A 27,718-nucleotide genomic window follows, 5' to 3' on the forward strand; every position below is an offset into this window, starting at 1 on the left:
TTTCATTAAGTTTCCCAACTGGCCTCAAACTTTTGATCAGTCTTCCTCAGCCTCCAGAGTAGCATGTGTGCTGTGTCTGCTCAAACTCCAATTTAAAAAATGCTTTACTATCAACCACCAGCTTTGCTCTCTTCTTAAAAATGTTTGTTTGTTTATTTATTTACTTATTATTTATGTATTTATTTATTTCGTGGTACTGGGGATTGAATCCAGGGACATTTTACCTCTGAGCTACATTCCCAGCCCTATTTTTTATTCTTTATTTTGAAACAGGGTTTCACTAAGTTGTGGAGGGCCTAATTTGCTGAGCAGTGCTGGCCTCAAACCCGCGATCCTTCTGTCTCGGCCTCCCGAATACTGGGATTACAAGCGTGCGCCAGCACGCCCGTCTGACTTTCTTTTTTGAATATACTCTTACTGGTGTATTGTAATTATACATAGGCCACTTTGAGTGAGGCTCAAAGTGACAGAAGCATACGTGCACACAACAGTTGAAGTTTGAACCCTGATGTTTTATTAGAATGAGTCATTTGTAAAGAAAAGAAGAAATTCTTTCAGTGTGAGGCACATTACTTTGAAATCTTAAAGATAGATTTTGCTCCCTGTGGTTACACGAGAGACGGTAAAGAGGCCACGTACGGGCCGAATGGGTCACATCAGTTATTTTCTTATGCTACTGAACGACTGTTAAGAGTTGGGATTTCTGAAAGCTTGGTCACTTATTCCTTATTTAATCATTTTTGCTCCATTGAGATTCTCAGTTTTTAGGGTGAGCTTTTTTTGTATGAATTAGATCACAGATAGCCTATTCTAAATAAAGGATGGATTTTTGATTTCTTCTTTGGAATATTTTCCCTTTTAAATAATATGCACACCTTTGTTTAAATGTCAAAAGTGTTTTCACATGTATTCTACCTTTTGATGTTGTTACAAACCCATGTTGTCAGCAGTATCCAGAGTTATTAGTTCTATTTCACTGGTGGAGAAACTAGGCTCACACAGATTTAAAAAATTATTCCAGCCGGGCGTGGTGGTGCACGCTTGTAACCCCAGCATTTGGGAGGCTGAGACAGGAGGATCGTGGTTTGCGGACAGCCTCAGCTACTTAGTGAGGCTCCTTGCAACTTAGTGAGACCCTGTTTCAGAAATAAAGAACAAAAAATTAGGACTGGGGGTGTTGCTCAGAGGTAGAATGCCCCTGGGTGCCATCCCCAGTACCACACACACACACACACACACACACACACACACACACACACACACACACACAATTATTCCAGTATCTTGGCTAATGACAGATACAGCACTTAGAATCTGTATCCTTTGTTTCTGAACTCAATATTTTTTCATTTCCCTGTCTGATGTCTGATGTCACTGTGCTAGTTAGCTTTCCATGACATAACAAATACCTGAGCTAAATAAACTTTTAAAGAGACAATATGCATTTTGGTTCACAGTGTAGAAGGCTTCTGTCCCTGGTCTGTCCGCCCCGGGGCTGTGACGGGACAGCACGTCAGGACAGGAGTGAGTGGCAGGGCTGGACCACTCATCCACGGCTGGAAGCAAAAGAGTGAGGAGGAGGAAGGAGTTGGGGACCCACTATCCCCTTTGAGGACCTGCCACTAGTGACCTAAGAGCTCCTTCTAGGCTCCACCTCTTAAAGGTCCCACCACTTCTCCAGGGCACCAAGCTGGGGACTCAGCCTTCAACACCTGGGCCTTTGGGGGACATATAACATCCAAACTAGCAGTCACTTTATTCAGTTTTATCTTTAGAGGTTCTGGTAGGTTGAATGATAGCCAGCCAAAGATAACAGGTGTGAATTTTTGGAACCTGTAAATGTTGCCTTATAAGGAGAAAGGGCACTTACAGGTGTGATTAAATTAAGGATTATCCAGAATTATAAGTGTGGGTCCTAAATCCAATCACCAATATCCGTATAAGATAGAAGCAGAGGGAGATTGGACAGACAGAGGAGTAGCAAACAGAGATAGCGAGGAGAAGACAATGTGACAGCTGAGACAGAGCCTGAAGTGATGGTCCCCAAGTCTGAGCGCCAGCAGCCACCAGAGGTCCACAGAGGAGAGAGGGCGAAGCCTTCAGAGGGAGCCCAATTTTGCAGACATCTTGCATTTGAGCTAATGAAACCGATGCTGAACTTCTGACCTCAATAGCAGTGAGAGAATGAATTTCTCTTGTTTTGAACTACCAAGGTAGTGGTAAGTTGTTACAGCAGCTCTCAGGAACTAACACAGAGAGGCTGTCCACGTGTTTCAATCTTTCTTCAACTCCATGTAACTTGTTGGGAGCCATTAAGGTCTTCCCCTAGATTGGTGTCTCTGACTCAGCTGACTGTCCTTCGCCCAGAGTCAACAAGGTTTAAGGTTATGGAAAGTTCAAAGAGATCTGAGAGAGGATCAGATGGTGATGACACTAGGGTACTGATAGGCCTATCTATAATGATGCATTTTGTATTGGTCTTTATTGTATTCTTGTGGTGATAGCACGAAAATGTTGATTGACCTCTAGCTGTGTATAAATACCTCTGGAAAAACAAACCCGGGATCGAAGTTGGCGCAATAAAGATGAGATTGACCCAGAAGTTGTGTTGGCCAGGAGTGTCAGCCCAATAGAAAATACTGATCCAGGCATAGTCGTCAAGCCTTAGGAAATATTGACCCATGAACAGGGGTTGACCAGTAGAGATAGTAGGCTGGCTGCTCCCCCGTGTTAGAATTTAAAATTCTCCATCCTCATGCCTCACTTCTTGCCGGCTGGCTCCGGCAGTAACTGACTTAAGTCTCTCTTTTGGGAGAGATGGATTCAGAAGAGCCGAAGGTTGATTTGTTAAATTTTTTTCAGAACAGAGACTGGTTAAAGTTCTAGGGTTTCCAAGCACTTTTCTACATAGACATCTGTTCTCTGAAGATTAAGCGGGAATGTTGACAAGTTTCTTTAAAAAGTTTCAGCTGGGAATGATGGCACAGGCTTGTAATCCCAGTACTTGGTTAGACTGAGACAGGAGGACAGAAGGTTCACAGCACAGCCACCTCAGAAACTTAGTGAAGCCATCTACAACTTAGTGAGGCTCTGTTAAAAAGAAGAATGGGGCTGGAGGTGTAGCTCAGAGAGGTAGAATGCTCCTGGGTTCAGTTCCCAGTACCACACACACACACACACACACACACACACACACACAGAAAGAAAAAAATATTATTCAAAAAGAATATATTAATATATATTACAGTTATATACTATATTAAATATAATATATTAGTATTGATATAATTAATATTAATACATTAATATATATTTTATATACTGATATATATTAATTCAAAATTTTTTTTTTCACTGATAACCTAAAAGCTGCTTAATAAAAAACTAGGAGCCAGGTGCGGTGGTGCATGCTTGTAATCCCAGCATTCAGGAGGCTGAGACAGAAGGATCGCGGTTCACAGACAGCCTCAGCTATTTAGTGAGGCCCTCTGCAACTTAGTGAGAGCCTGCTTCAAAATAAAGAATAAAAAATAGGGCAGGGGGTGAAGCTAGGAGGTTGAATGCCCCTGGGTTTCATCCCCGGACCTGCAAAAAAAACCAAAAAAACCCCCAAAAAAAACCAAAAAACAAAAACAAAAAACCTAGGAGTTCTTGTATACTTATTTTAATGCCAAAATACTTCAAAATTTCACAATAAAGAAAGTTTTTTTTTTAATTTACAGGAAGAATGTTGGAGCTCTCCTGTCTGGAACTGTGTGTACAGCCCAATTCCACCTCCTCATTCTCTTCTTTAAATTATTCTTTCATGACTTTTCTGCAACCAGTAAGGGAAACACAGATTATTATGGGAATTCTTCTAAATCGCTTCAGTTTCCAGAACTTTACTAAGATTTGCCAAGATATCACAAGTGAACTTAGAATGTGCTCTTTGTGTTTGGTTTGTGAATCCAGAAGAAACATGGATTTCATTTCTCAGGAACAAATTTCAAAAGGTAAACACAGAGAGCAAGCGAGAATAAAATTTATCAAGTAGAAATTGACTTGTTCTGTTAAAAAAAGTGTTAATTATATGTTCGATTTTAAAACCCAGAGGGCCTGGCACCCTCAGTGGTGTGGCTTTTGATATGCAGTCACAGGGCTTTGGGATATCACTGTGTGTGTTCCTGGGGACTGAACCTGGGGAGCACTACACTCCCCAGCCACATTTTATTCTTTACTTTGAAATAGGATTTCATTAAGTTGCTGGGTGTCTTGCTAAATTGCTGAGGCTGGCCTTGAACCTCTAATCCTCCTGTCTTAGCCTCCCAAGTACTAGGATTATAGGTGAATGGTACCACACCCAGCTGTTTTGATTTATTGAGAACAAAATATCTCTTCTTAAAATATATCAAAATGTTCCAGTAATTCACATACATTTGTTGGGTAAAGGGTTATTTTGCATGCTCTCCTTTTTTTTTTTTTTTTTTTGTAGTACTGGGGATGGAACCATTCCACCTTTGGGCTACATCCCCAGACCTATTTTATTTTTTATTTGGAAACAGGGTCTCCCTAAGTTGCTGAGAGCCTCACTTACTTGCAGAGGCTGTCTTCAAACCTGTGATCCTCCTGTCTCAACCTCCCAAGTACTGGGATTACAAGTGTTCACTACCACACCCAGAAGCATGCCCCCCCCTCTCTTGCTGTACTGGGGCTGGAACCCAGGGGCATTCTACCTGCAAGCTATATCCCTAGCCCTATTTTTTATTTTTTATTTTGAAATCGGGTCTCACTGAATTGCAAAGGGCCTCACTAAGTAGCTGAGGCTGTCCGCGAACCTCAATCCTCCTGTCTCGGCCTCCCAATTGCTGGGATTACAAGTGTGCGCCACAACACCCGGCTAGCATGCCCTCTTTTTAAAGATAGTGATTTTATTTATTTATTTTTTTGGTGGTACTGGGGATGTAACTCAGGGGCCTTCTACCTCTGAGCTACACTCCCAGACTTATTTTATATTTTATTTAGAAACAGAGTCTCTCTCTCTCTCTCTCTCTCTCTCTCTCTCTCTCTCTCTCTCTCTCTCTCTCTCTCTCTCTCTCTCTCTCTGGGGGTACTGGGGTTCCTGGAAGCCCTTCTACCTCCGGGCTACACTCCCAGACCTATTTTTACATTTTTATTTGGAAACAGGGTTTCCTAAGCCAGCGCGTGTGGCTGGCTTCGAACCTGCGCGATCCTCCTGTCTCTGCCTCCCAAGTGCGGGGATTATAAGCGTGCGCCACCACGCCCGGCAAAGATAGTGAATATTTTAAAGGCAAGTTTAAGTAAATCTGTAGTTTCTCATGGTAAAATTAAATATTAATTCTCTGAGAAGTCACTGAACCCTGGATGCTTTTGTGCCCATCATTTATCCACGTGATGTGAATTGCCTTTCTACATGTCTGACTATAAAACGAGCCTCTTAAGGGCAGGACCTTTGTCCCTGTTCACTACCATATCTCAAGCTTTTAGGATAATGCCTGACACCACACATAGTAGGCACATGATATTTACCAAATGTATTATTGAATAAATAAAAGAGCAACTATGTATTATCTGTAGTGCCTAACTGAACCTTGCATTTATTATGCAATCAATCTATATTATTTAATCACATCAAATCAAATTGGGTCATTGAAAAATTAATTCATTCACAGTCATAAAAAATGCTGGTGGTCTCAAGCCAAAGCATCAGATTGTTTATACCTTTGCAGCAAGATGGTCTCCTCTACCACTAGATACTGGCCTTTTATTTATTCTTGAATAATTTGGACAAGGGTCTTACTCAAGAGTGCTGTAACCATGCCGAACTTCTCTGTTGAATTCACTGGAGAGGAAATTGGAAAGATTCCTCTATGATGACAGAAAACTAGGAAGTGTTTTCAGAGATGGTTGCTCAGAGATGGTACCACTGTGCCTCCTTGAAACTTGAGAACCATGCCTTGACAGTTGCTATGGTTGTATAGCTGTGTAAAAAAAAAAATCCCCCCAAATAACAGGAATCCCTTTATTGCCCTCCCTCCCTCCCTTCCTTCCTTCCTTCCTTCCTTCCTTCCTTCCTTCCTTCCTTCCTTCCTTCCAACATGGGTCAGAAATTGAGTTGGACATAGCTGAGTATTTCTGATTTGCAGCGTTTCATGCTGTTGAAGTTAGTGTCTAGAGCTAAAATAGCAAAGCCAGTTAGAGGCCAGTGGGCAACTCTATCTCCACATGATTTCAGAGTTTTCTGTATGTGGTCTGTGTGTGTGTGTGTGTGTGTGTGTGTGTGTGTGTGTGTGTGTGTGTTACTGAAGATGGAACCCAGGGGCATTTTACCTTATAGCTACACCCTCAGTCCTTTTTTAATTATTATTATTATTTTTTGCAGTACTGGGAGTGGAACCCAGGGGCATTGTACCTTTGAGCTACACCCCCAGCCCTATTTTTTAGTCTTTTTATTTTTGAAACAGGGTCTCACTGAGTTTGCAAAGGGCCTCACTAAGTAGCTGTCCACAAACTGCCATCCTCCGGTCTCAGCCTCCTGAGTGCTGGGATTACAAGCGTGTGCCACCATGCCTGGCTGATTTTTAATATTGAAACAGGATCTTTCTAAGTTTCTGGGAGTCTCACTCAGTTGCTGAGGATGATCTTGAACCTGCTGTCTTCCTGTCTTAGCTTCCCAAGTACTGGGATTAAAGGCATTAGCCACCATGCTTAGCTCCTCCTAAATTTTCAAATGTACGATACCTTTGTAGCCATGGAACAGTAATTCCCATTTCCCCTTTGCCCTACAACCAGTAACTCCCTATTTCTAATGGTTTGAGGACTTAGGAACCTCCAATAGGTGGAATTATGTAGAATTTGTTCTATGACTGGCTTATTTCCCTTAGCATAATGTCCTTTAACTTCATCCATGTTGACACAATTGACAAGATTTTCTTTTTCCCTAAGGCTGTAGTGCATTTTGGTGTGGGGGTGTGCCACATTTTTTTAATCCACTCATCTTTCCATGGACAAAGAGGTTGCGCCCATCTCTTGGCATTATGGGCAATGCTGCGAAGAATATGGGCCTGTATTTAGATCCTGATTTCAGTTCTTTTAGATGTATATTTCAGATAGTGCGATTGCTGGATCATATGGTAGTGCTATATATGTTTTTGAGGAACTTAAATATTGTCTTCCACACTGTCTATACGAGTTTAGGTCCCCACCACAGTACCTGAGGGCTTCACTTTCTCCACATCTTTTAATGTGTGTGTGTGTGTGTGTGTGTGTGTGTGTGTGTGTGTGTGTGGTGCTGGGGATGGAACCCAGAGGCTTTCTACCTTAGGGCTATACTCCCAGACCTTTTTTTATATTTTATTTGGAAACAGGGTCTCACTAAGTTGCTGAGAGCCTAAGTAGCTGAGGCTGGCTTCGAACCTGTGCGATCCTCCTGTCTCAGCCTCCCAAGCGCGGGGATTACAAGTGTGTGCCACCACGCCCAGCCCAGTTTCTCCACATCTTTGACAGCACTTGTCTTTCCATTTTTGTTTTGTGATCATGGCCATGCTGACAGGTGTAAGGTGGTATCTCCTCCTGGTGTTGATTTGCATTTCCCTGCATCTCCACTGGCCATCTGTGTGTATTTTTTTTGAGAAATGTCTAATCAAGTCCTTTGCCCATCTTAAAACCAGGTTAATTTTCCTATTAAAGTTATGTGTTCCTTATATGTTTTGGATATTAACCTTCTATCAGCTATGTGGTTTGCAAATATTTTCTTGCATTCTGCGGGTTGCCTTTCCACTCCGTTCGTTGTATCTTGGGCTTGAGGTTTCTTCACAGCAAGGTGTTTTTATGTTGTTAGATTTTTACAGAGCGACTCAAGGCTCCAGTGTTACTGTTCCAAATAAGGAGGAGGAACTTGCTTCAACTTTTCTGGCATAGTCATGTAATGTCATTTCCTCTGTAATCGATTAGTTACAAGCAAGTCACCAACTCTCCCAGATTCAAAGTGAAGAAATTAACTTTACCCATTTATGGAGGAGCGGCAGTGTTTTACTATAACATGCAGGTTATGTACGTTTTAGACATAGAACAGTTTTCCACAGCTGAGGTAATTAAATAGGCCCTAATCCAATAGACTGATGTCTTTATAAACTTTTGACACAGACACGCACACAGGAAAGGCACTGTGAGAAGGCAAGGCGGAGGCCAGGTGATGCTCCTGCAATCCAAGGAACGCTGAAGATGTCCGCAAAACACCAGAGGCGAGGGGAGAGGCAGGGGCGTGCTCTTCCTCACAGCCCCGAGGAAGGACCGGCGCAGCCCAAGCCCTGATCTTACACTCTACCCTCTAGAATTGTGATTCCTTTATTATCATTTGTTCCAGCACCCTTAGAAAACTAGTACAACGTGGGATGGAAAGGATTGTGAACATTTCAGAAGCTACAGCCTGTCTCACAAGTCATCAGGGAAATGTCTGGGTTGTCTTAGATGCTAATCTTATTTCAACCCTACTCTTAACCTGGTTCTCACTGTCGTAGAAAATGACTAGTGATTGTTTTCTGGGTAGGTTAACTTTCATTTCTATCTTATGTAGGGAGGATATTTAGCTTTGAATTATATGTCTTTTCCTATTTTATATTGCTATTTTGCAAATAACTGTTTCTTAATTTCTTTCTAGGTCGTACCATGAGCAGATCAGTGGAAGTAGAAGCAAACGATTTTTATTCACCTTTTCAATATTTTAATTTCACTGTAACTCCTGTAGTTGATCACGTGGAGGAGTTTAACACCACCTGCGATCTTAAAACTCACACTAGAACATCAACAATGGTGGAGGAAGATCCAACCCAGGAAAAGTCTCTAGATCAAACTTGTAGAATTATGGAATATCTGAAAAATTGTAGTCACATTTCTTTGCACATAGAAATGGATATAAATAGTAAGTTTTTGCCAGACATGGTGGTATATACTTGTAATCCCAGTACCTGGGAGACTGAGATAGGAGGATCACATGTTTGCAGCCAACCTCAGCAACTTAACAAGGTCCTCGACAACTTAGCAAGATCCTGTTTAAAAATAAAAAATAAAGCCTGGCTTGTGGCACACGCTTGTAATCCCCGCGCTTGGGAGGTGGAGACAGGAGGATCACACAGGTTAGAAGCCAGCCGTGCTGGCTTAAGAGATCCTGTTTCCAAATAAAATATAAAATAGGTCTGGGAGTGTAGCCTGGAGGTAGAAGGGTTCCATCCCCAGTACTACCAAAATAAATAAAATAAAATAAAATAAAATAAAATAAAATAGGGCTGGGGGTGTAGCTCAGAAGTACAATGCTCCTGGATTCAGCTTCCAGTATAAAAAATAGAGATAGATAAATAAGTAAATAAATTAAAAAATAGGACTATGGGTGTAGCTCAGAGGTAAAATGCTTTTGGAATTGATCCCCAGTGCCACACACCACACACACACACAAACACATACACACACACACACACGTGTGCACACACATCTACAAGTTTTTAAGGAAATTAGAGAGAGAAGGAGATATCAGATATAGACATATAAAATTAAGGGCTATCACATTCACTAAAAGTCAAATAGTAGAAGAATTTTATTGATGAAGTAATATGGCCTAACAAATGTTAGTCTTTTTGTCTGTCTGCTTTTCTTTAAAAAGAAAATGCTTTTTATGGGGTCTAGAGGCAGAGGAGGCATCTATGGTCATGCTTTGATGGGTACTAGCAAGACTCTCTGGCCCAGAATAACTTCCAGACACTCCTTGTGCTGTGCTTGAAGTAACACCATCACATCTGGGTAAGAAAGGGTACGATTTCTCTTAAACATAAGTACTCATGTACATTGTGATGTGCTATCAAAATTTTGTGATTTTTTGTTCTTTTATTTTTTTATTTTTTTGGTGGTAATGGGGTTCCTGGAAACCCTTCTACCTCCGGGCTACACTCCCAGACACATTTTTATACTTTATTTGGAAACAGGGTCTCTTAAGCCAATTGAGGCTGGCTTCGAACCTGTGCGATCCTCCTGTCTCTGCCTCCCAAGCGCGGGGATTACAAGCGTGCGCCACCACGCTTGCCTAGAATTTTGTTTTGTGGCAACTTAACACAACCTTCCTATGTTGCACCTTATCTGAACATGAGTGTTGGAGCCACTGGACTATTACAGAGGATATGCTGATTCATGGGCCCTGGCCACTCCCAGACCTCAGCCCCACCCTTGGCTTTTTCTGCCTTTCCCTTTCTTCCCCATTCCCCTTGTACTCACTGTATCTTTGTTAATTTGAGAACATTTTTTTTTTTTTTGAGAAGTTGTTCCAGGACCAAAACTGTGAATTACAAATGGCCCTGAGTCTTAGAATCTTGACCTAGTGACCGCAGTGATAGTGGAACTCATATCCACATAACCTATGAGAGAGATCAATCCTAGAATTTTAGAATGAGGGGGATCCTTGGACGCTCCCTGGTCAAGTTTCCTCGTTTAGAACTACCATTTAATATGTCAGGAAATAATTCAGGAGAGTGGTGACACTCTAATAGAAAAGGCCATGTATTCAGCTTTTCTGTTATGGGTATACACCATTACATTGCCTCTAATCTGCCACATCATTATTCATTCATTCATTCATTCATTCATTCATTCATTCATTAAGTGTGGTGCTGGGGATCAAACCCAGAGCCTCCTTCATGCTGGGCAAGCACTCTACCACTTGAGCTATATCTCAGCTCTATTAGATTTTCATGGTATTTTTTTCTTTACAGATGTTACCTGTTCCATAAAGATCACCTGGTACATTTTAGTTCTATCGATTTTTATATTTTCAATTATCTTCATGATCCACAAAATACTTGAAGACCACAGGAGAGTGCAGTGGCAGAGTAAGTACTGAAAACATATATATTTTTCTTTTTTGGGGGGAATACAGGGGTTGGAACCTAGGGACATTCTACCTCTGAGTTATATCCCAAGCCCTATTTTGCTTTTTATTTTGAAACGGGGTCTTTCTTTTTTTTAATTTTTATTGGTGCATTATATTCATACATCATATTGGGGTAAAAATCTTGTGTGTACAGACATGTACACATCACTGATTTAACCCCTACCCAATTTCCACCCCATTCCCTCCCCGTCCCTCCCTCCCTTGCTTGGCTTAGTGATTGACTTCGATATGTTTAAGTACATTGTGTGTTTTAGAGATTTTCCTCTTACCCCCTCCTTTCTTCTCCTTTAGGTTGTCTTGTTTGCTCCTCTATAGGATTTCCTTTTTCAAGAGTTCCTCCTATGACCCATTTCTCCCTAACTCTCGCATATTAGGGAAAGCATCTGATTTCTTATTTTTTGTGACTGACTAATCTCACTTAGCATAATGTCCTCCAGTTCCATCCATTTCCCTGAAAATGATGTAATTGAGTTTGTTTGTTTGTTTGTTTTTTGATGGCTGAGTAAAATTCCATTGTGTACATATCCCACAGTTTTGTAATCCATTCATCTGTTGATGGACATGTTGTCTCGTTCCATAGTTTGGCTATGGTGAATTGTGCAGCTATGAACATAGATACACATGCATTAGTTTGGTAGTTTGGCTTCCTATCTTTTGGGTAGATACCCAACAGTGGTATTGCTGGATCAAATGGTAGATTTGTTCCCATTCTTCTGAGGATTCTCCATACTGTTTTCCAAAGTGGTTGCACTAATTTGCAATCCCACCAACAATGTCTTAGAGTTCCCACTTCTCCACATCCTCGCCAGCATCTGTTGTTGTTTGTGTTTTGAATGATGGCCATTCTAGTTGGAGTTAGGTGAAATCTCAGGGTAGTTTTGATTTGCATCTCTCTGATTGCCAGTGATGTTGAGCATTTTTTCATGCATTTATTGGCCATTTGAATTTCTTCTTTTGTGAAGTGTCTATTTAGTTCACTTGCCCATTTTGTTATTGGATGCTTTGTTTTCTTAGTGTTGAGTTTCTTGAGTTCTCTGTATATTCTAGATATACGGGGTCTTTCTTGCTAAGTTGCCAAGGGCCTCATTAAGTCGCTGGTGCTGGCCTTGAACCTGTGTTACTCCCGTCTCAGCTTCCCAAGTACTGGGATTATAGGTGTGTTCCACCGCACCTGCCTCGAAACACATCTATTTTTTAGAATAATATATTTAGTGCTAGAGAATTAATCTTATCAATGGCTTGATTTTCTTTCTAGTGCAAGTATACATCGTTTAGTGTAGACTATATTGTGTGTGAGTGGCTACCCTAGATAATCCAAGGAGTAAAATAATAAGAAAGACATAGCAGCGACCTGCACGCACCTTTCTCCTGCTCAGACAGGTGATGGGGAAGGAGTCGGGCAGGCTGGGCTGGAGCAGGGCCTGGTGGAAGCAGAGAGCAGGAAGAGTTGGTGAGGAAGTTAGAGGTATTAAGCACCAGTGACATGCGTGAGGTAGATCAGTCTTTAATAAGCATGGGACTCAGCAGACTTGGGATGGGGCTGAGATAAAAGGTCTCATTAGAAATCAGGACAGTAGAGGTAATGTTAAAAATATTGGCTAACAGCGGGCATGGTGGTGCACGCCTGTAATCCCAGTACTTGGTAGGTTGAGACAGGAGGATCTCAGGTTCAAGGCCTGTCTCAGCTACTTAATGAGCACCTCAGCAACTTAGCAGGACCAAGACCCTGTTTCAAAATAAAAAATAATCCTCTGGCCGTGGTGGTGCACGCTTGTAATCCCAACGCTTGAGAGGTGAGTCAGGAGGATTGCGCAGGTTTGAAGCCAGCCTCAGCTACTTAGTGAGGTTCTCAGCAACTTAATGAGACCCTGTTTCCAAATAAAATATAAAATAGGTCTGGGAGTATAACCCAGAGGTAGAAAGCCCCTGGGTTCCACCTCCAGTACCACCAAAACAAACAAACAAAGAAACAACACTTAGAGCTAGGCATGATGGCTCATGCTTGTAATCCCCGCACTTGGGAGAACGAGACAGGAGGATCGCACAGGTTCGAAGCCAGCCTCAGCTACTTAGTGAGGCTCTCAGCAACTTAGTGAGACCCTGTTTCCAAATGAAATAGAAAATAGGTCTGGGAGTATAGCCTGGAGGTAGAAGGCCTCTGGGTTCCACCCCTGGTACCACCAAAAAATAAAAATAAATAAATAAATTTAATTTAAAAATAAAATAAGGCTGGGAGTATAGCTCAGAGGTAAAACGTCCCTGGGTTCAATTTCCAGCACCACACACACACACACACACACACACACCACCACCACCACCACCACCACCACCACCACCACCAATAACAAAACAAACAAACACTAGCATGACAGAGACACCCACCTATCAGAATGGACTGTAAGCTACCTGCACGGTGTTACTGGTGTGCGCCCAGTCATATATGGCTGTAGATCAGGCCTGATAGTATGATATGAGTAGTTGGCTCCTCAAAGACAGTATAAAAGGTATCATCACCAGAAGAACAGGCTTTGAAGGCAGATGGCCTTATGCTGGAGCCCGGTGCTGTCACTTACTAGCTGTGTGACTCTGAGCAAGCTGCGATACCCCAGCGCGCCTCAGCACCACCACGTGGGGTTGAGGTGAGGCTGCACAGGGAGATTACTCAGGAGGCTGAGCCCAGTGTCGAGCACGTGCAGTTAGCTCTCATGCGTCGCTCATCACAGCGGGCAGGACAAGCGGTGGTCTCCAGGTTTGAGTAAGGATACCTTCAATCTTTTCTGAGTGTGTGTGTGTGTGGTACTGAGGTTCCTGGAAACCCTTCTACCTCCGGGCTACGCTCCCAGACACTTATTTTTTTTTTATATTTTTATTTGGTAACACAGCGCAGCTGGCTTCGAACCTGCGCAATCCTCCTGTCTCCGCCTCCCAAGTGTGGGGACTACAAGCGTGCGCCACCACGCCCGGCTATGGATACCTTCAATCTTTTAACTAAGTAGTTACTACAGATATTTGAGAACAGTTTCTGGTTTTGATGCCTTAGAAATAAAGTCCTGTTTTTGATGCCTTAGAAATAAAGGCCCCTACCCAGGCGTTTTGGCACATGCCTGTAATCCTAGTACTTGGGAGGCCAAAAAGGAGGATCACAGGTTCAAAGCCAGTCTCAGCAACTTAGTGAGACCTTGTTTCAAAAAAAAAAAATCAGGCTGGGGGTGTCGCTCAGAGGTAGAATGCCCCCAGATTCAATCTTCAGTACCACAGAAAGAAAAAAAGAAAGAAAGCAAAAGAAAAGAAAGAAGAAAAAAAAAGCCCTAATGTAATGTTCAATAATATCATCAGCACTGCACATTTGCAGAGCATTTTTACTGGATTCTTAAGGTACCTAAATAGTATATGCTATTTTTTTTTGTGTGTGTGTGTGGTACTGGGGTTCCTGGGAACCCTTCTACCTCCAGGCTACACTCCCAGACCTATTTTTTATGTTTTTATTTGGAAACAGTGTCTCTTAAGCCAGCGTGGCTGGCTTCGAACCTGTGCGATCCTCCTATTTCCGCCTCCTAAGCGCGGGGATTACAAGTGTGCGCCACCACGACCGGCCTATTATTTTTATTTTATAAGTAGAAAAATAAAAATGCCTGAAACTTAGAAAAGTTAAATGTTTTGTCCAAAACGATATAACTAGTAAAATGTCACAACTTACACCTGATGTCTTTCTAGTTTTGAAATTTTTATTATTTTAAATAAATGTGTATTATTTGCTAATAGTGTTCTGGGTTTCTTGACTCAGTTTTCCATATGAATACAAATTAGGGGAAAAAAGGTAGAAGTGAGTAAGAAAAAAGTCTAGGAAGAGACTAATAATGTATAGGGAGCCACATTAACTCCTTATGAACACCTACCCAAGTCCACAGACGGGGAGCTTTCAAAGGCTTTCCTTGAAAGTCCAAGGGTGCAGAGTAATAAACACGTCAGACCACTTATGACATTTAAATATAATTAAATATTAAATGTATTGCCAGGGGTGGTGGCGCACGCTTGTGATCCCAGCATTCCAGAAGATTGCGGTTCACGAACAGCCTCAGCTACTTAGCCAGGCCCTTCACAATTCAGTGAGACTCTGTTTCAAAAAAAATAAAAAATAAAAGACTGCCGGGCGTGGTGGCGCACGCTTGTAATCCCTGCGCTGGGGAGACAGAGACAGGAGGATCGCCCAGGTTCAAAGCCAGCCATACTGGCCTAAGAGACCCTGTTTCCAAATAAAAATACAAAATAGGTTCGGGAGTGTAGCCCGGAAGTAGAAGGGTTCCATCCCCAGTACCACCAAAAAAAAAAAAAAAAAAAGACTAAAAATAGGGCTGGGGATATAGCTCAGAGGTAGAATGCCCCTGGGTTCCATTTCCAGTACCGCAAAAATAAAAAAATTATATACTCACTATCTGTACATCATAGCCATGTATACAATAATATAAATAATATAATATTTTGTATGTAATGGCTGATGCTTTTCATTAGAGGATGTGGTATAATGGTATTTATAGTAACGGGGAAGTCACTGGTTTTAGAAAGAACCTGTATTTGTTAATGGAACATAACTTAATGTCATACCAGGCCCATGAGGAACAGCCCTTTCTCCTTTACAAAGGAGGACCAATGCTGAGAATAATATTAAAATGTGTTTATTTTTCATCTAAATATTAATTTCTTTTCTTGGAATAGGTCATCAATATGAACCTACGCCTGTTCTTCTAGGAAGAAGTGATTCTGAGAAACTAGGGGCCCTGAATGTCCGGGTTATTTCAGGTGAGTTCTGTGGCAGCTCAACAGAGCACAGATCAGGAAATTCCAAAGCGGCACCATTTCTCTACAGAATAAACTTCAGAACTGATCTCTGAGCTCACTGACTTCAGCCGTGTGTCTAGAATAAAGGAGCCGTGGGCAAACGAAATCCAGCTTAATATGTCTTATTATCAGGGGACAGTCATGATCGAAAGTACCTCCTTAAATAATGGAAAGTTGGCTTAATTGGCAAGAAGAAACTCTTGTGAGTAGGCAGAGGAGGGAAGGCAATAGGAATAAGCCTCAGATTTATTTTTAAATGAGACAAGATACCATTATTCCTCAGAATTGCAGGAATGTAATTGCAGAGTGGGCACAGCTTTTGCGGGAGCCTTCACCTCGCAGTGGGTGACATTGTATAAAGAGAACTTCTAATAGCCCCAATTAAAAAGCCCCCCGTCCTCTCCTGAGAGAGAAATGCAATAAGGGGATCCTAATTAGAGCAGCTGAGGGGGCTGTTAGCTCAGATGCTGTGGCCCCAGCTCCTTCTAATTGGGAAGCCTCTTTTGGAATCCATGCTGTGGAATCACAAAATAGAGACAGGGAGAATGTGACATGGGCAAAGTCCTCTTCTTCACCAAAGAGTATCAATAATATCCTTGACTCTTCAAAAACCACAGAAGGACAAGTGTTATCACTAACGCTCTTTGTCCATTACCAGTGAGCAGAACCCTTCGACTCCTTGATAGATAAAAGAGGAAGTCCCACGTCTGGTGTGTAAACACTTTTTGAAAATGAAACTAGCCAACTCCCAGACCCCCACTGCAGCTGCAGCTGCAGCCAGCTAGAGATCTGCCTAGAATTTCACAGGGGACCACATGCCTGGGCTTTTGTTAGCTATTGAAATTAGCCAGAACTCAGACTCCCAGCCTGGGGAAAAATTAGACTAGGTGCACCTAAAGAGTTTAATCTGTTTTTAGAATTTAGATTTTCTCCTCTGCATTAGTAGTCAAATTATTAAGCTATGGCTAACAATAAATACTGGGGAAATAATCGTTCAACCCCAGTTAGGTGTGGGATAAGTTGATGGAAACTCTATGTAGTCAATGCAAATTTTATTTGATTAAATAAAAAATAAGCCACAGAGTATTTTAAATGAAAAAATTAATTGTAAAAGGAGAAAATAGTGTCCCTCCCCACTCCGTTCTTCTCTCTTATCTAGTATAGGTACCCTACCCATACACCAGGAATGGTTCAATTCAGTTCTGATGGGCTTTTTGGTTGCTTTAGGAGTCCTGCTCATTTCTATTTTCAAGTCATAATTTTGAACACTGCAGTCTTGTCTGAGAAAAAGTCAATAGTTCCCCTGTCAAGCTATATTATCAAGGGAATCACAAATTTTACATCCTAGCTAACCACAAGACTAACCTCACAGGTCGAATTTATGAGCCTGTGATTTTCATTCACCCAAGAAACCCGTCTCAGCCATCCTTTTCCTTTAATAGTGCTCACTAAAAACCCTCTGGCTTTATTACTAGGTATATAATATTAATGTTTAGTGTAGGCCAAGGGGCGATGGATTTTTTTTTTTAAACCAAGGATTCTTCTGAGGTTTAACACCTTAAAAGGGAAACCAGATTCTTTCTTATTTATATTTCTTTAACCTGAATGCAATCTTTCCCCTCCCCATTCTAAGCTGCTCTTTCTGAGAGAGAAATGGAAAGGAAATAATGTCTCCCCTGAGTGCTGTTTTTAAGGCTGCTCTTTGTAATGATGGATTGTGGAGAATGCAAGGGAAAAAAATGTGCTAGCATGGTTCTCTGGAAATGCAGTAACATGAGAGAAAGAAAAAAAAAATAGTTCAAAGAAGCAGCGACTGTGTCACATTTTCAGCATAGCTTGTTGTTGAATCTGGCTATTGGTTCCAGCACGTCTCTCCAGTTGTGCATGGATTACAAAGTCAGTATTGTTACACTCATATACACAGATGTATAGACTGGCTCCCACCCTCCAAGAGAAGCTTATTCATCCTAAAGGAGCGCAATAAGGAGAGATTAGCGGGACGCCAGCGTGGCATGGTGCCTGGCACATACCAAGGACACAAGGAACAGACAGAGGAAAGGAAGAGATGTCACCTAGAAAAACCTTTAATATGTCATGGATATTTTTCTCCCTGCCCGAGAAGCAGAACGTTATGTTGCCTGTCTTGACATTTATCTACCTAACATCTTATCCATTCAGTGAGTACCTTCACACAAGTGATGACCCTGTTGTTTTCATCTTTCTATCCTTGTCCCTGGAATAATATCTGCATGGAGTTCATGCATGATAATAACTTGTGAACCTTCACAAACTCTGAGGGGAAATGAGTATGGAGGAAAAGGGCAGATGAACAAGAAATGAATTTTAGGGAACAGAGACAAAGAGTGATTAGAGGAATCCTAATTTTATTGAAGAACCTATAATAAGCTGGGCGTGGTGGCGCACGCTTGTAATCCCTGCGCTTGGGAGGCGAAGACAGGAGGATCACGCAGGTTCAAAGTCAGCACTGCTGGCTTAAGAGACCCTGTTTCCAAATTAAAAAAAAAAGGTCTGGGAGTGTAGCTCAGAGGTAGAAGGGTTTCCAGAAACCCCAGTACCACGAAAATAAATAAATAAAGAAAGAAAGAATAAAAAATAGGGCTGGGAGTGTAGCTTGGAGATAGAACGCCTCTGCGTTCCATCCCCAGTACCACACACACACACACACACACACACACACACACACACACAGGAATAATGAAAAACATTGACCATCTTAAAGAAGGGATTTTTGAAAGTCATATAAAAGTAACCTTAAAATGTCTCCCTAGAAGCAGTGCTTTGCGTATTGACAACCCCGAGAAACTAAGACGAGGGGTAGGAGGAGTGGGCTAGGATCTAAGTCACTTGATGCAAACGCTGGAGACCCAGTGGACTACAGAACTGAAGTTATTGGAAAGCCGTTAGGTAGCCCGTGAAGCCAATTGGCAGGGTAGGAGATCTGAGGTTGGAAAATAAACAGGAGTTGAGGGGAGGCCAGGAAGCCAAAAAACACAGCTCAAGTCATATCCTCAAGTCTCAGCACCTTTGGGTGCTTCCTCTGACCTGCTGAGCTGCCCTGTGACCAATTTGCAGCTTCTTCTCTCCCCAGGATGGCAAGCCCCAAGCAGGAGTGTCTGGTTGACCAAGCGTGGGCCACTGAAGTACTCTGGCTTTCTGTATACTTGCGGTGTCCCTAAGCTGGATAGCCAATACACAAATACCTGTAAGGCCAGGTTTCTAGACTGGAGCTTCTGCTCACTCTTGCTGCAGGAGTCTGGCAAGGAGTCATTTTGTATCTCCCCCTCTTCCTCGCCATGACCATCAAAAAATAGTGAAATCTCGCCGGGCATGGTGGCGCACGCTTCTAATCCCTGAGCTTGGGAGGCGGAGACAGGAGGATCGCGCAGGTTCGAAGCCAGCCTCGCTGGCTTAAGAGACCCTGTTTCCAAATAAAAAAGTATAAAATAGGTCTGGGAGTGTAGCCCGGAGGTAGAAGGGTTTCCAGGAACCCCAGTACCACCAATACACACACACACACACACACACACACACACACACACACACACATACGTGTAGTGAAATCTCTAAAACTTGAAATCCTTTGCCTTTTAATATTCACCCCAAATATATTGAACACTGACTCTGGGCCAGCTGTTAGGCTAAGCAGAGGCACATGACTTTGGCACAGTCCCTCCATTCCCAGGGCTCCCAACACAGTTAAGGAGATCCCCCCACCCCGGCTGCTATAGAAAGAAATCTATTAATCTCATTAGACAACTTCAATATAGGATGTACTTTGACATATATCATTTTATTTATTTATTTATTTATTTATTTATTTATTTATTTTTGTGGTACTGGGGTTCCCGGAAACTCTTCTACCTCCGGGCTACACTCCCAGACTTATTTTATAGTTTTATTTGGAAACAGGGTCTCTTAAGCCAGCGAGGCTGGCTTCGAACCTGCGCGATCCTCCTGTCTCTGCCTCCCCAGCGCGGGGATTCCAAGTGTGTGCCGCCACCACGCCCGGCTCATTTTATTTAATTTCATAAGAACTTCACTTTTTTTTCTGATGAGGAAACGGAAGCTAGGAGGGCTTAAGGTTTACAGCCATTTCTAGCAGAGTCGGGGTTGAAATGCTGTTTAACCGATGGTCATTCCAACACGTCACTTACTGCAATAGCAGACTGGGGAGCGGCTGGTTCAATCCAGAGATCAAAACTCTTCCCGAGTTTTACATTTAACATGGGAAGCAGAGCTGAAACAGAGCTGAAACATGCTCTCTCTATAAAGTTGTAGCAGTTTGTGTGACAGTGAGAGTCAGTGGCAAGGTAAGAGGCTCAGCATGGGCTGAAATGGTTTCTGCAGTCAATGTGGGTGGGTTCTGAGGAAACGCGAAGCCAAGAAAATGGAATTTTATTGCGAAAGAGAACCAGTAAATGCCAAAATTAAGTGGGTGACCCAATTTATGTTGCCCCCAAATAAAAATAATGGCAGTGTAAAGTTATACTTTTCAACATGTTTATGGCCAGTATAAGAAAGACTAAGCAGGTTTCAATTTCCTGCAGAAGAGAAGACAAATTACTGGCACCAGATGTTTCGCACCCAAGCAAGATAACAGGAAAATTTAAGTTTTACTTGCTTAACTATAATATTTATGACTCTTAAAATACAGGATGGAGTTCATAAAGTAAGAAAGGTTACAGCCATATGCTTGGTTACAGAATAGATCAAAGTGCGGAGGATGACTCTCTTTGCAGAAAGAAATTCACAGGCGTGAAGAATCTATAGGTGGAATAGGATGATTTATCCTGTTCATTTCCTGGAATGCCTTTGTGTGACAGCTATGTACACCATGTCTAGAAGAACTGATAACAAAATACATGCATATAGACATCTCCATCTTTGCAAGCCCGTCCCTGCCTCAGCCTCCCTGGCCACCTCTACACACCTCCTCTCCTCCCGCCTGAATTTGTCTTGTTAATCCCAACCCTCCCTTATGATCTGGGCTCAACTAACGCTTCATCAGGGAAGTAGTCCGAGAATTTCTGTACTAATCAACTTTCCTTATCGCACACCCTTGAAACACTACAAATCTCTTGGCAGCAATATCCACTGACACTACTTTATGTATTTGTGTTTAGTATTTAATGAATGTCTCTCTCTCATAAGTGAGCGGGTTCTTTGAGATCAGGGACACTATCTGATACTATTCATCATTGCAACCCCAGCCTACAGCCTAGCGGGCACATAGTAGGTACTCAATAAATATGTGCCAAAGAAATTCAACTCTCCATTGACCTGGAAAGGTGGCTGCTGCTATCTTACAAAGACCTTTAAAAGACTTTTCCTTCTAAATTGTAAACATTTTTGTGTGTATGGTACTGGGGATTGAACCCAGTGACATTCTATCTCTGAGCTACATCCCAAACCCTATTTTTTTTTTTTAATTTGGAAACAGAGTCTCGCTAGGTTGTTGAAAGCCTCACTGCATTGCTGAGGCCGTCCTCAAACCTGTGACCCTCCTGTCTCAGCCTCCTAGGTACTGGGATTAGGAGATGTGCACCATCATGCCCGGCATCCCCTAAATTGTAACTTTTGATCTTTCCTATCCAGAATAACAAAAAGGAAAAGTGATTAAGCGATTCATCGGTTTTATTTCTTGGAGCACTGAGACAGTCTGTTGTTTGAAGTGACTGGGAAATGGTTCATTGGCTCAGAATATTGGCAGCGGTCAGTTCAAGGGTGATTTTTCTCTCCTTGACTGTTAATTCTAGGTAATTTTACAGTCATTTGTTTTCCATCATCTTTTGATTTTCACACTGACCGGATTTGGAGCCGAGGAGTAGCTTCGGGATCGCTGTTGATAATAACAGATGGAGTTCTGAACATAGTAGGGAGTTGGCTGGAATAATGCAAATCTATTTTAAGCTTCCATAATTGGTTCTGTGAGCCCTAAAAGGCTACTAGCTATCTTGGGCTTGCACAAAACTGCCAAGGTTTTTATGTGATGAAAAGGTCAGAGTGATGTGCAGAGAGATTGAAGTTCTGCATTCCTAAGAGATAATTAAGACTGGAAGGCTTAAAAAAAAAAGCCAGATTAGAGAACTGAATAAAAATCACCAAACTGTCTGAAAAATTCTACAGCTGAATGATTGAAGTAATCAGCGATGATTATCCAGAATCCCTTCAGCTCTGAAGAGGCTCTTTTGAGGAAACTGAGTACTTTGTGTAGTTTAGACGCGTATTGACACTGTTTCTGCAAAGACTCATAATGACCGAATCTCCTCAAGTGTGAAGGAGAGAAAGGAAGAACCCAGGCGTCATTTCCCAGGTCAGCTACCCAGACCCCCACCCCGCCTCCCTGCTGAGCACCTACAGGTCCTCCTAGACTGAGCAGATCCCTGGAGAGGACTTAAACAGATGTGGGGGCACTCTCTTTTGCACTTGGTGGTGCTTTCTGGTTTTCAAAGGACATAGAAATGTTCTTTCAAAGCACACCTTTATCACTTCATCTTCCCAACAGGTGTCAACACCCGTGCTCAGCCTCTGACACGAGAGTTGGGGCAGGGCCAGGATTGGCTGCGTGGTGGTCAGCCCGCTGGCCACAAAGGTGTTGCACACTGGGGCATGCCCCTGCTCCAGTGCCCTTCTTCTGGCCAGTGGGCTGAGCATCCTGCAATAGCAGTGCATTAAGAAGGATCCAGTTAGAGCCGGGCGCGGTGGCACACGCCTGTAATCTCCGCATTCGGGAGGCTGAGACCGGAGGATCACGGTTGGCGGATAGCCTCAGCTACTTAGGGAGGCCCTCTGCAACTTAGTTAGACCCTGTTTCAAAAAGAATAAAAAGTAGAGCAGGGGTGTAGCTCGGAGGTCAAATGCTCCTGGGTTCCATCCCCAAACCTGCAAAACAAAAAAGAAAAGAAAAGAAAAGAAAAAAAAGAAAAAAGTAGGATATGGTAATCCCAGTTTGTAATCCCAGCATTTGGGAGGCTGAGACCCGAGGGTCACGGTTGGCAGACAGCCTCAGCTACTTAGTGAGGCCCTTTGCAACTCAGTGAGACCCTGTTTCAAAATAAAGAATAAAAAATAAGGCTGGGGTGTAGCTTGGAGGTAGAATACCCCTGGGTTCCATCCTAGTACTGCAAAAAAAAGAAGAAGAAGAAGAAGAAGAAGAAGAAGAAGAAGAAGAAGAAGAAGAAGAAGAAGAAGAAGAAGGAGGAGGAGGAGGAAGAGGAGGAGGAGGAGGAGGAGGAGGAGGACCCAGCTAAGCATGGTGTGTGCATGTCTGTAATTCCAGTACTTAGGAGGCTAAGACTGGAGGATCGACAGGTTTGAGGCCAGTCTCAGCAACTAAGCAATATTCTTCCAAAATAAAAAAAATGAAATAGGGCTGGGGGTATAGCTCAGAGGGAGAATGCCCCTGGGTTCAATCCCCAGCATCATGAAAAATAATAATAACAGTAATAATAATAGTAGTAGTAGTAATAATAATGGTAAAGAAGCACCCATTGTAGACTATAACTCATACCAATCGGTTTAAAAAAAACGGAAGGCCAATGTATTAATTCACAAAGAATCATCTAACTGAGAGAAATGCAGACAAAACTCACTTTTGACAGCAAACACACGTGCTCGCTCGCAGGCAGAACCACGTCAAAATCGCGGCTGAGGTTTGATCGGTAGGTCTAAAAATGCACTCCTTGACCAGCTGCTGGAAAACCTTCTTCCTCGCTTTGGGGCAGCCTGACTCATTGTGTAACATAGCACTTTAAGTGGTTAGCCACTTTTGGCTTGGCAACACATTTTTTGAGGATGACCTCGTATGTTTGAGTCCTGATTGTGGATTGATTTTATAGCAACCTCTCAGAGAGGACGGCCTTGTTTCCTGACTCCCGCATTCCTCCTTGTTCTGCGTCAGCCTACGCCCTCTTACTGAGGAAAAGGAGGCACGGGGACATTAGAGGACATTCAGTCACTCACATATACCTACTGAGTACCCATTAAGTGCACGCTCTAAGGTAGGTTCTGGGGGATAAAATAATGCACAACACATAATTTCTGTCCTCACAGAGAAATGACTGATTGTAACAATACTGGATAAGTCCACTCTTGGGAAAGTTGAAGGCACAGAGGATATAAATACTATATTCTCTTCCTCCTTCCCCTTCCTTCCTTCCTTCCTTCCTTCCTTCCTTCCTTCCTTCCTTCCTTCCTCAGGGGCATTGTATCTCTGAGCTATATCCCCAACCCCAAGCCAGGCACGGTGGCGCACGTTTGTAATCCCCGCACTTCGGAGGCTGAGACAGGAGGATCGCACAGGTTCAAAGCCAGCCTCAGCTACTTAGTGAGGCTCTCAGCAACTTAGTGAGACCCTGTTTCCAAATAAAGTATAAAATAGGTCTGGGAGTATAGCCCGGAGGTAGAAAGCCTCTGGGTTCCACCCCCAGTACCGCAAACAAACAAACAAACAAACAACTAAATAAATAAATATAAAAAATAAAAAGGTATCCCCCACCCCCTTTTTTGTGGTACTGGGGATGGAACCCAGGGGCATTCTACACCTCCAGCCCTGTTTTTTATTCTTTATTTTGAAACAGGGTTTCACTGAGTTGCAAAGAACCTCACTGAGTAGCTGAGGCTGGCTGCGAACCCAGATCCTCCTGTCTCGGACTCCTGCATGCTAAGATTACAAGTGCACCACCATGCCCAGCCCCAACCCCTTTAAAAAAATGAAATAAAATTTATAGGTGCTGGGGGTTTTGCTAAGTAGCTGAGGCTGGTCTTAAACTTGTGATCCTCCTGTTTCAGCCTCTCAAGTACTGGGATTACGGGTGTGGGCCACCATGCCCAGCTTTACTTATCCCTATTTATGCCTTCTTGTTTTGTTTTTAGCTGTTTTGGCTTTTCAATTTAGTAACCAAGCAAAATGCACCCGAACAAGTAGTTTTGGAGATAAGAATATTTAAAAAACGATGGAGCAAATTCCCTTGGCAGCTGAGAGAGCTGAGGCTGGCGAGAGTGAGGAAGGTCTTAGATGGGCCCCCATGGTGGGAGATGTGCCTTGTCTTTGACAGGAAAATCATCAGGAGCAAAGTGATGGGAAGCACCTGGCAAGCTTCTGTTATGCAGCGGGAATCACTTACTTTGGAAAGATGAATTGAGGCCAGATACCAGATGCCATAGAAATAAGGTACCTTTGAAGAGTCATAGGCATACTTTTTAAAAAGGAAGAAGAAGGAAAAAAAAAGAAGCAGCATCCCAGGGCAGGCTGGACACTGTCATGGACAGTGTGATCAGGGCTCTATTCAAGAGCATAAGGCATGGAGTTTATTTTTAATTAAAGTTTCCACAGCTGAGAATCCATTTGGTTTGCAGGATGCAGCCAGGGCAAAATTCACACTGAGGTTTTTTGTTTTTTGTTTTTTTAAATTTAGGCTCTTCTGAGGTTCCTGGGAAAAAAAAAGTTAAAAAAATATTTGGTTCAGAGAATTTGACAAATTCATGAAAAGACATCTGTGAAGTTTTCAAATATTTTCGATTGCTTTTGTTGCCTGAACCAGTGTTGGTAAATTAATAATATTTGAAAGAAGCTCTATTTTCCAGAGTAGTATGAGGGGAAAAAAATCCACCTGTTTTAGCTATTCTGAAGAAAGTATTAAAATGACATATGTATCCTACCTTTTTAGCTTTTTATCAATTTTTAAAAAGTTTTTCTATTAGCATGTAAGTTATATGACTTTGGATACTAGGAAGAGATAACGAAGCACGGGAGAATTAGTCCAGATTAGCTGTCATTCTGACAGGTAATGGCTTTCTATAGAAAATTATGGCTATGCAGTGCTTTAAAACACAGAAAACTGGAGAAATAAGCTGGTGATGAGCAGTTTGGCTTTCCAACCAGAAGAACTCTGTTAATTCTCTTTGATAATTGCTTAGTTTTATGAATAGGTTTTTTTGCTATTGTAACCTTTAAAAAGAACAGTTTTCAAATCTTGAATTCTGCAAGCTACAGAATGCTTTGTCAAAGATTGTCTGGCAATTATTTGCACAGTAAGTTCATTCTGAATCACTTGAAGTCTATAAAACTTCAGGCTCTCAGCCTAGATTCTAATTCAGTAGTCCTGGGATAGAGCCCAAGAACCTGGATTTGAAGTTACTACCTCTTGTGGTTTGGGGCTAAGGGTCTGTTGATCACTGTATTTGTTTTCTATTGTGTAACCAATTATATAGTAAACCTAGTGCCTTAAAACTACACATTCTGCCCGAAGCAGTGGCGCACGCTTGTAATGCCCGCGCTTGGGAGGCGGAGACAGGAGGATCGCGCAGGTTCGAAGCCAGCTGCGCTGGCTTAAGAGACCCTGTTTTCAAATTAAAAAAAAAAAAAAAGTATAAAAGAATAGGTCTGGGTGTGTAGCCCAAAGGTAGAAGGGTTTCCAGGAACCCCAGTACCACCAAAACAAACCACTACCACCACCACCACCACAACAAAAACAACTACACATTCTGTGGCCACAGGTCTGGGTGTGGCTGGGCGGGGCTTGTGTGGCTGGGCGGGGCTTAGCACAAGGTCTCCCAGGGCTGACATCAAGAGATGTGGGCTGGGCTGCTTTCTCCTCTGGGGGCTCTGCACTGGCAGAATTCATTTCCTGGCTGATGTGTACTGGGGGGGCCTTGGCTTCTCACTGGCTGGCTGCTGGAGGTGCCCGTAGGTCTGCATGGCTCTGGCGAGGGCCTCATGGCTGTGGTGCAATGGCGCCTGTGAGAGAGAGAGAGAGAGAGAGAGAGAGAGAGAGAGAGAGAGAGAGAGATCACATCTCCAGGTAGGGTCCAGCGCTCTCTTTTATAACAATTCCCTTGAACTAACCAGGGTCTTGCAATAACCACTCCATCTCTTCTCAGGGCACACCCCAATGACCTCTCACTAGGCCCCACATCTTAAAAGCCCTACCACCTCTTAACATCGTCACACGGGGGAACAAGGCTTCTTGGGGCTAAATCATGCAAAGCACAGACAAAAGGGAAAAAACCCTAGAAAATTTGTCTATAATGACAATATTAAGCAATAGGATAAATTGCTTAAATATATTGCAATATGATATTTTGATGTATATGTTCATGCAAATATCCTAAACAAAATAACAAAACTATTAACACAATAGTTTAAAAATCTTATGTACACACACACACGATCAAATGGAGAATATAAGGACAGTTTAGCATTAGGAAGTCTGTGAATATCACTTGTCATATGTATAGATCTGAGAGAAAATAAAAAATACAGTATCCACCAGGCACGTTGGTGCATGCTTATAACCCCAGTACTTGGGAGGCTGAAACAGGAGGATCACATGTTTCAGGACAGCCTCAGCAAGTAGGGAGACTTCATCAACCTAATGAGACCCTGTTTCAAAATAAAAAAATAAAAATCAGTTTGGGGTTGTAGCTCAGAGGTAGAATGCTCCTGTGTTCCATCTCCAGTACCCCCCCCCCAAAAAATACAATGCCCAGTCTTCATTAAAACTTATAATAAAAATAAGATACAAAGATTATGGTTACTCTATCTAACATTGGATTGGAAGTGCTAGTTCATACAGTTATATAAGACACATAAATTTGAGGTCTGAGGTCTCAAAACTTGAAAGAATAAGTGAAAGATCACTTTTTTTGGTGGTACTGGGGGTGGAACCCAGAGGCTTTTCTACCTCCGGGCTATACTCCCAGACCGATTTTCTATTTTATTTGGAAACAGGGTCTCACTAAGTTGCTGAAAGCCTCACTAAGTAGCTGAGGCTGGCTTCGAACCTGTCTGGCTTCGAAGCCAGAACCTGGCTGGCTTCGAACGATCTTCCTGTCTCAGCCTCCCAAGCGCGGGGATTACAAGCGTGCGCCACCACGCCTGGTGAATGATCACTTATTTTGCAGATGGTATAGTTGTCTATCTGGAAAACT

At 42.5% G+C, this 27,718-nt stretch overlaps 1 protein-coding gene across 1 annotated transcript in view; it reads left to right on the top strand.

Annotated features, from left to right (window-relative positions):
* The window catches only part of TMEM156 (transmembrane protein 156), a gene marked incomplete at both ends in the record, with an annotated part of 54,684 nt that overhangs the window by 15,307 nt on the left and 11,659 nt on the right, over positions 1 to 27,718 (top strand). The window contains 4 exons of the mRNA XM_080697257.1: positions 3,723 to 3,992; positions 8,657 to 8,917; positions 10,752 to 10,868; positions 15,644 to 15,727. Of these exons, the coding sequence (XP_080553383.1) occupies positions 3,723 to 3,992; positions 8,657 to 8,917; positions 10,752 to 10,868; positions 15,644 to 15,727 (732 nt within the window). The remainder of the gene's footprint in view (positions 1 to 3,722; positions 3,993 to 8,656; positions 8,918 to 10,751; positions 10,869 to 15,643; positions 15,728 to 27,718) is intronic.

This window comes from Muscardinus avellanarius (assembly GCF_963383645.1).
Source record: "Muscardinus avellanarius genome assembly, chromosome: 6".
Lineage (NCBI taxonomy): Eukaryota > Metazoa > Chordata > Mammalia > Rodentia > Gliridae > Muscardinus > Muscardinus avellanarius.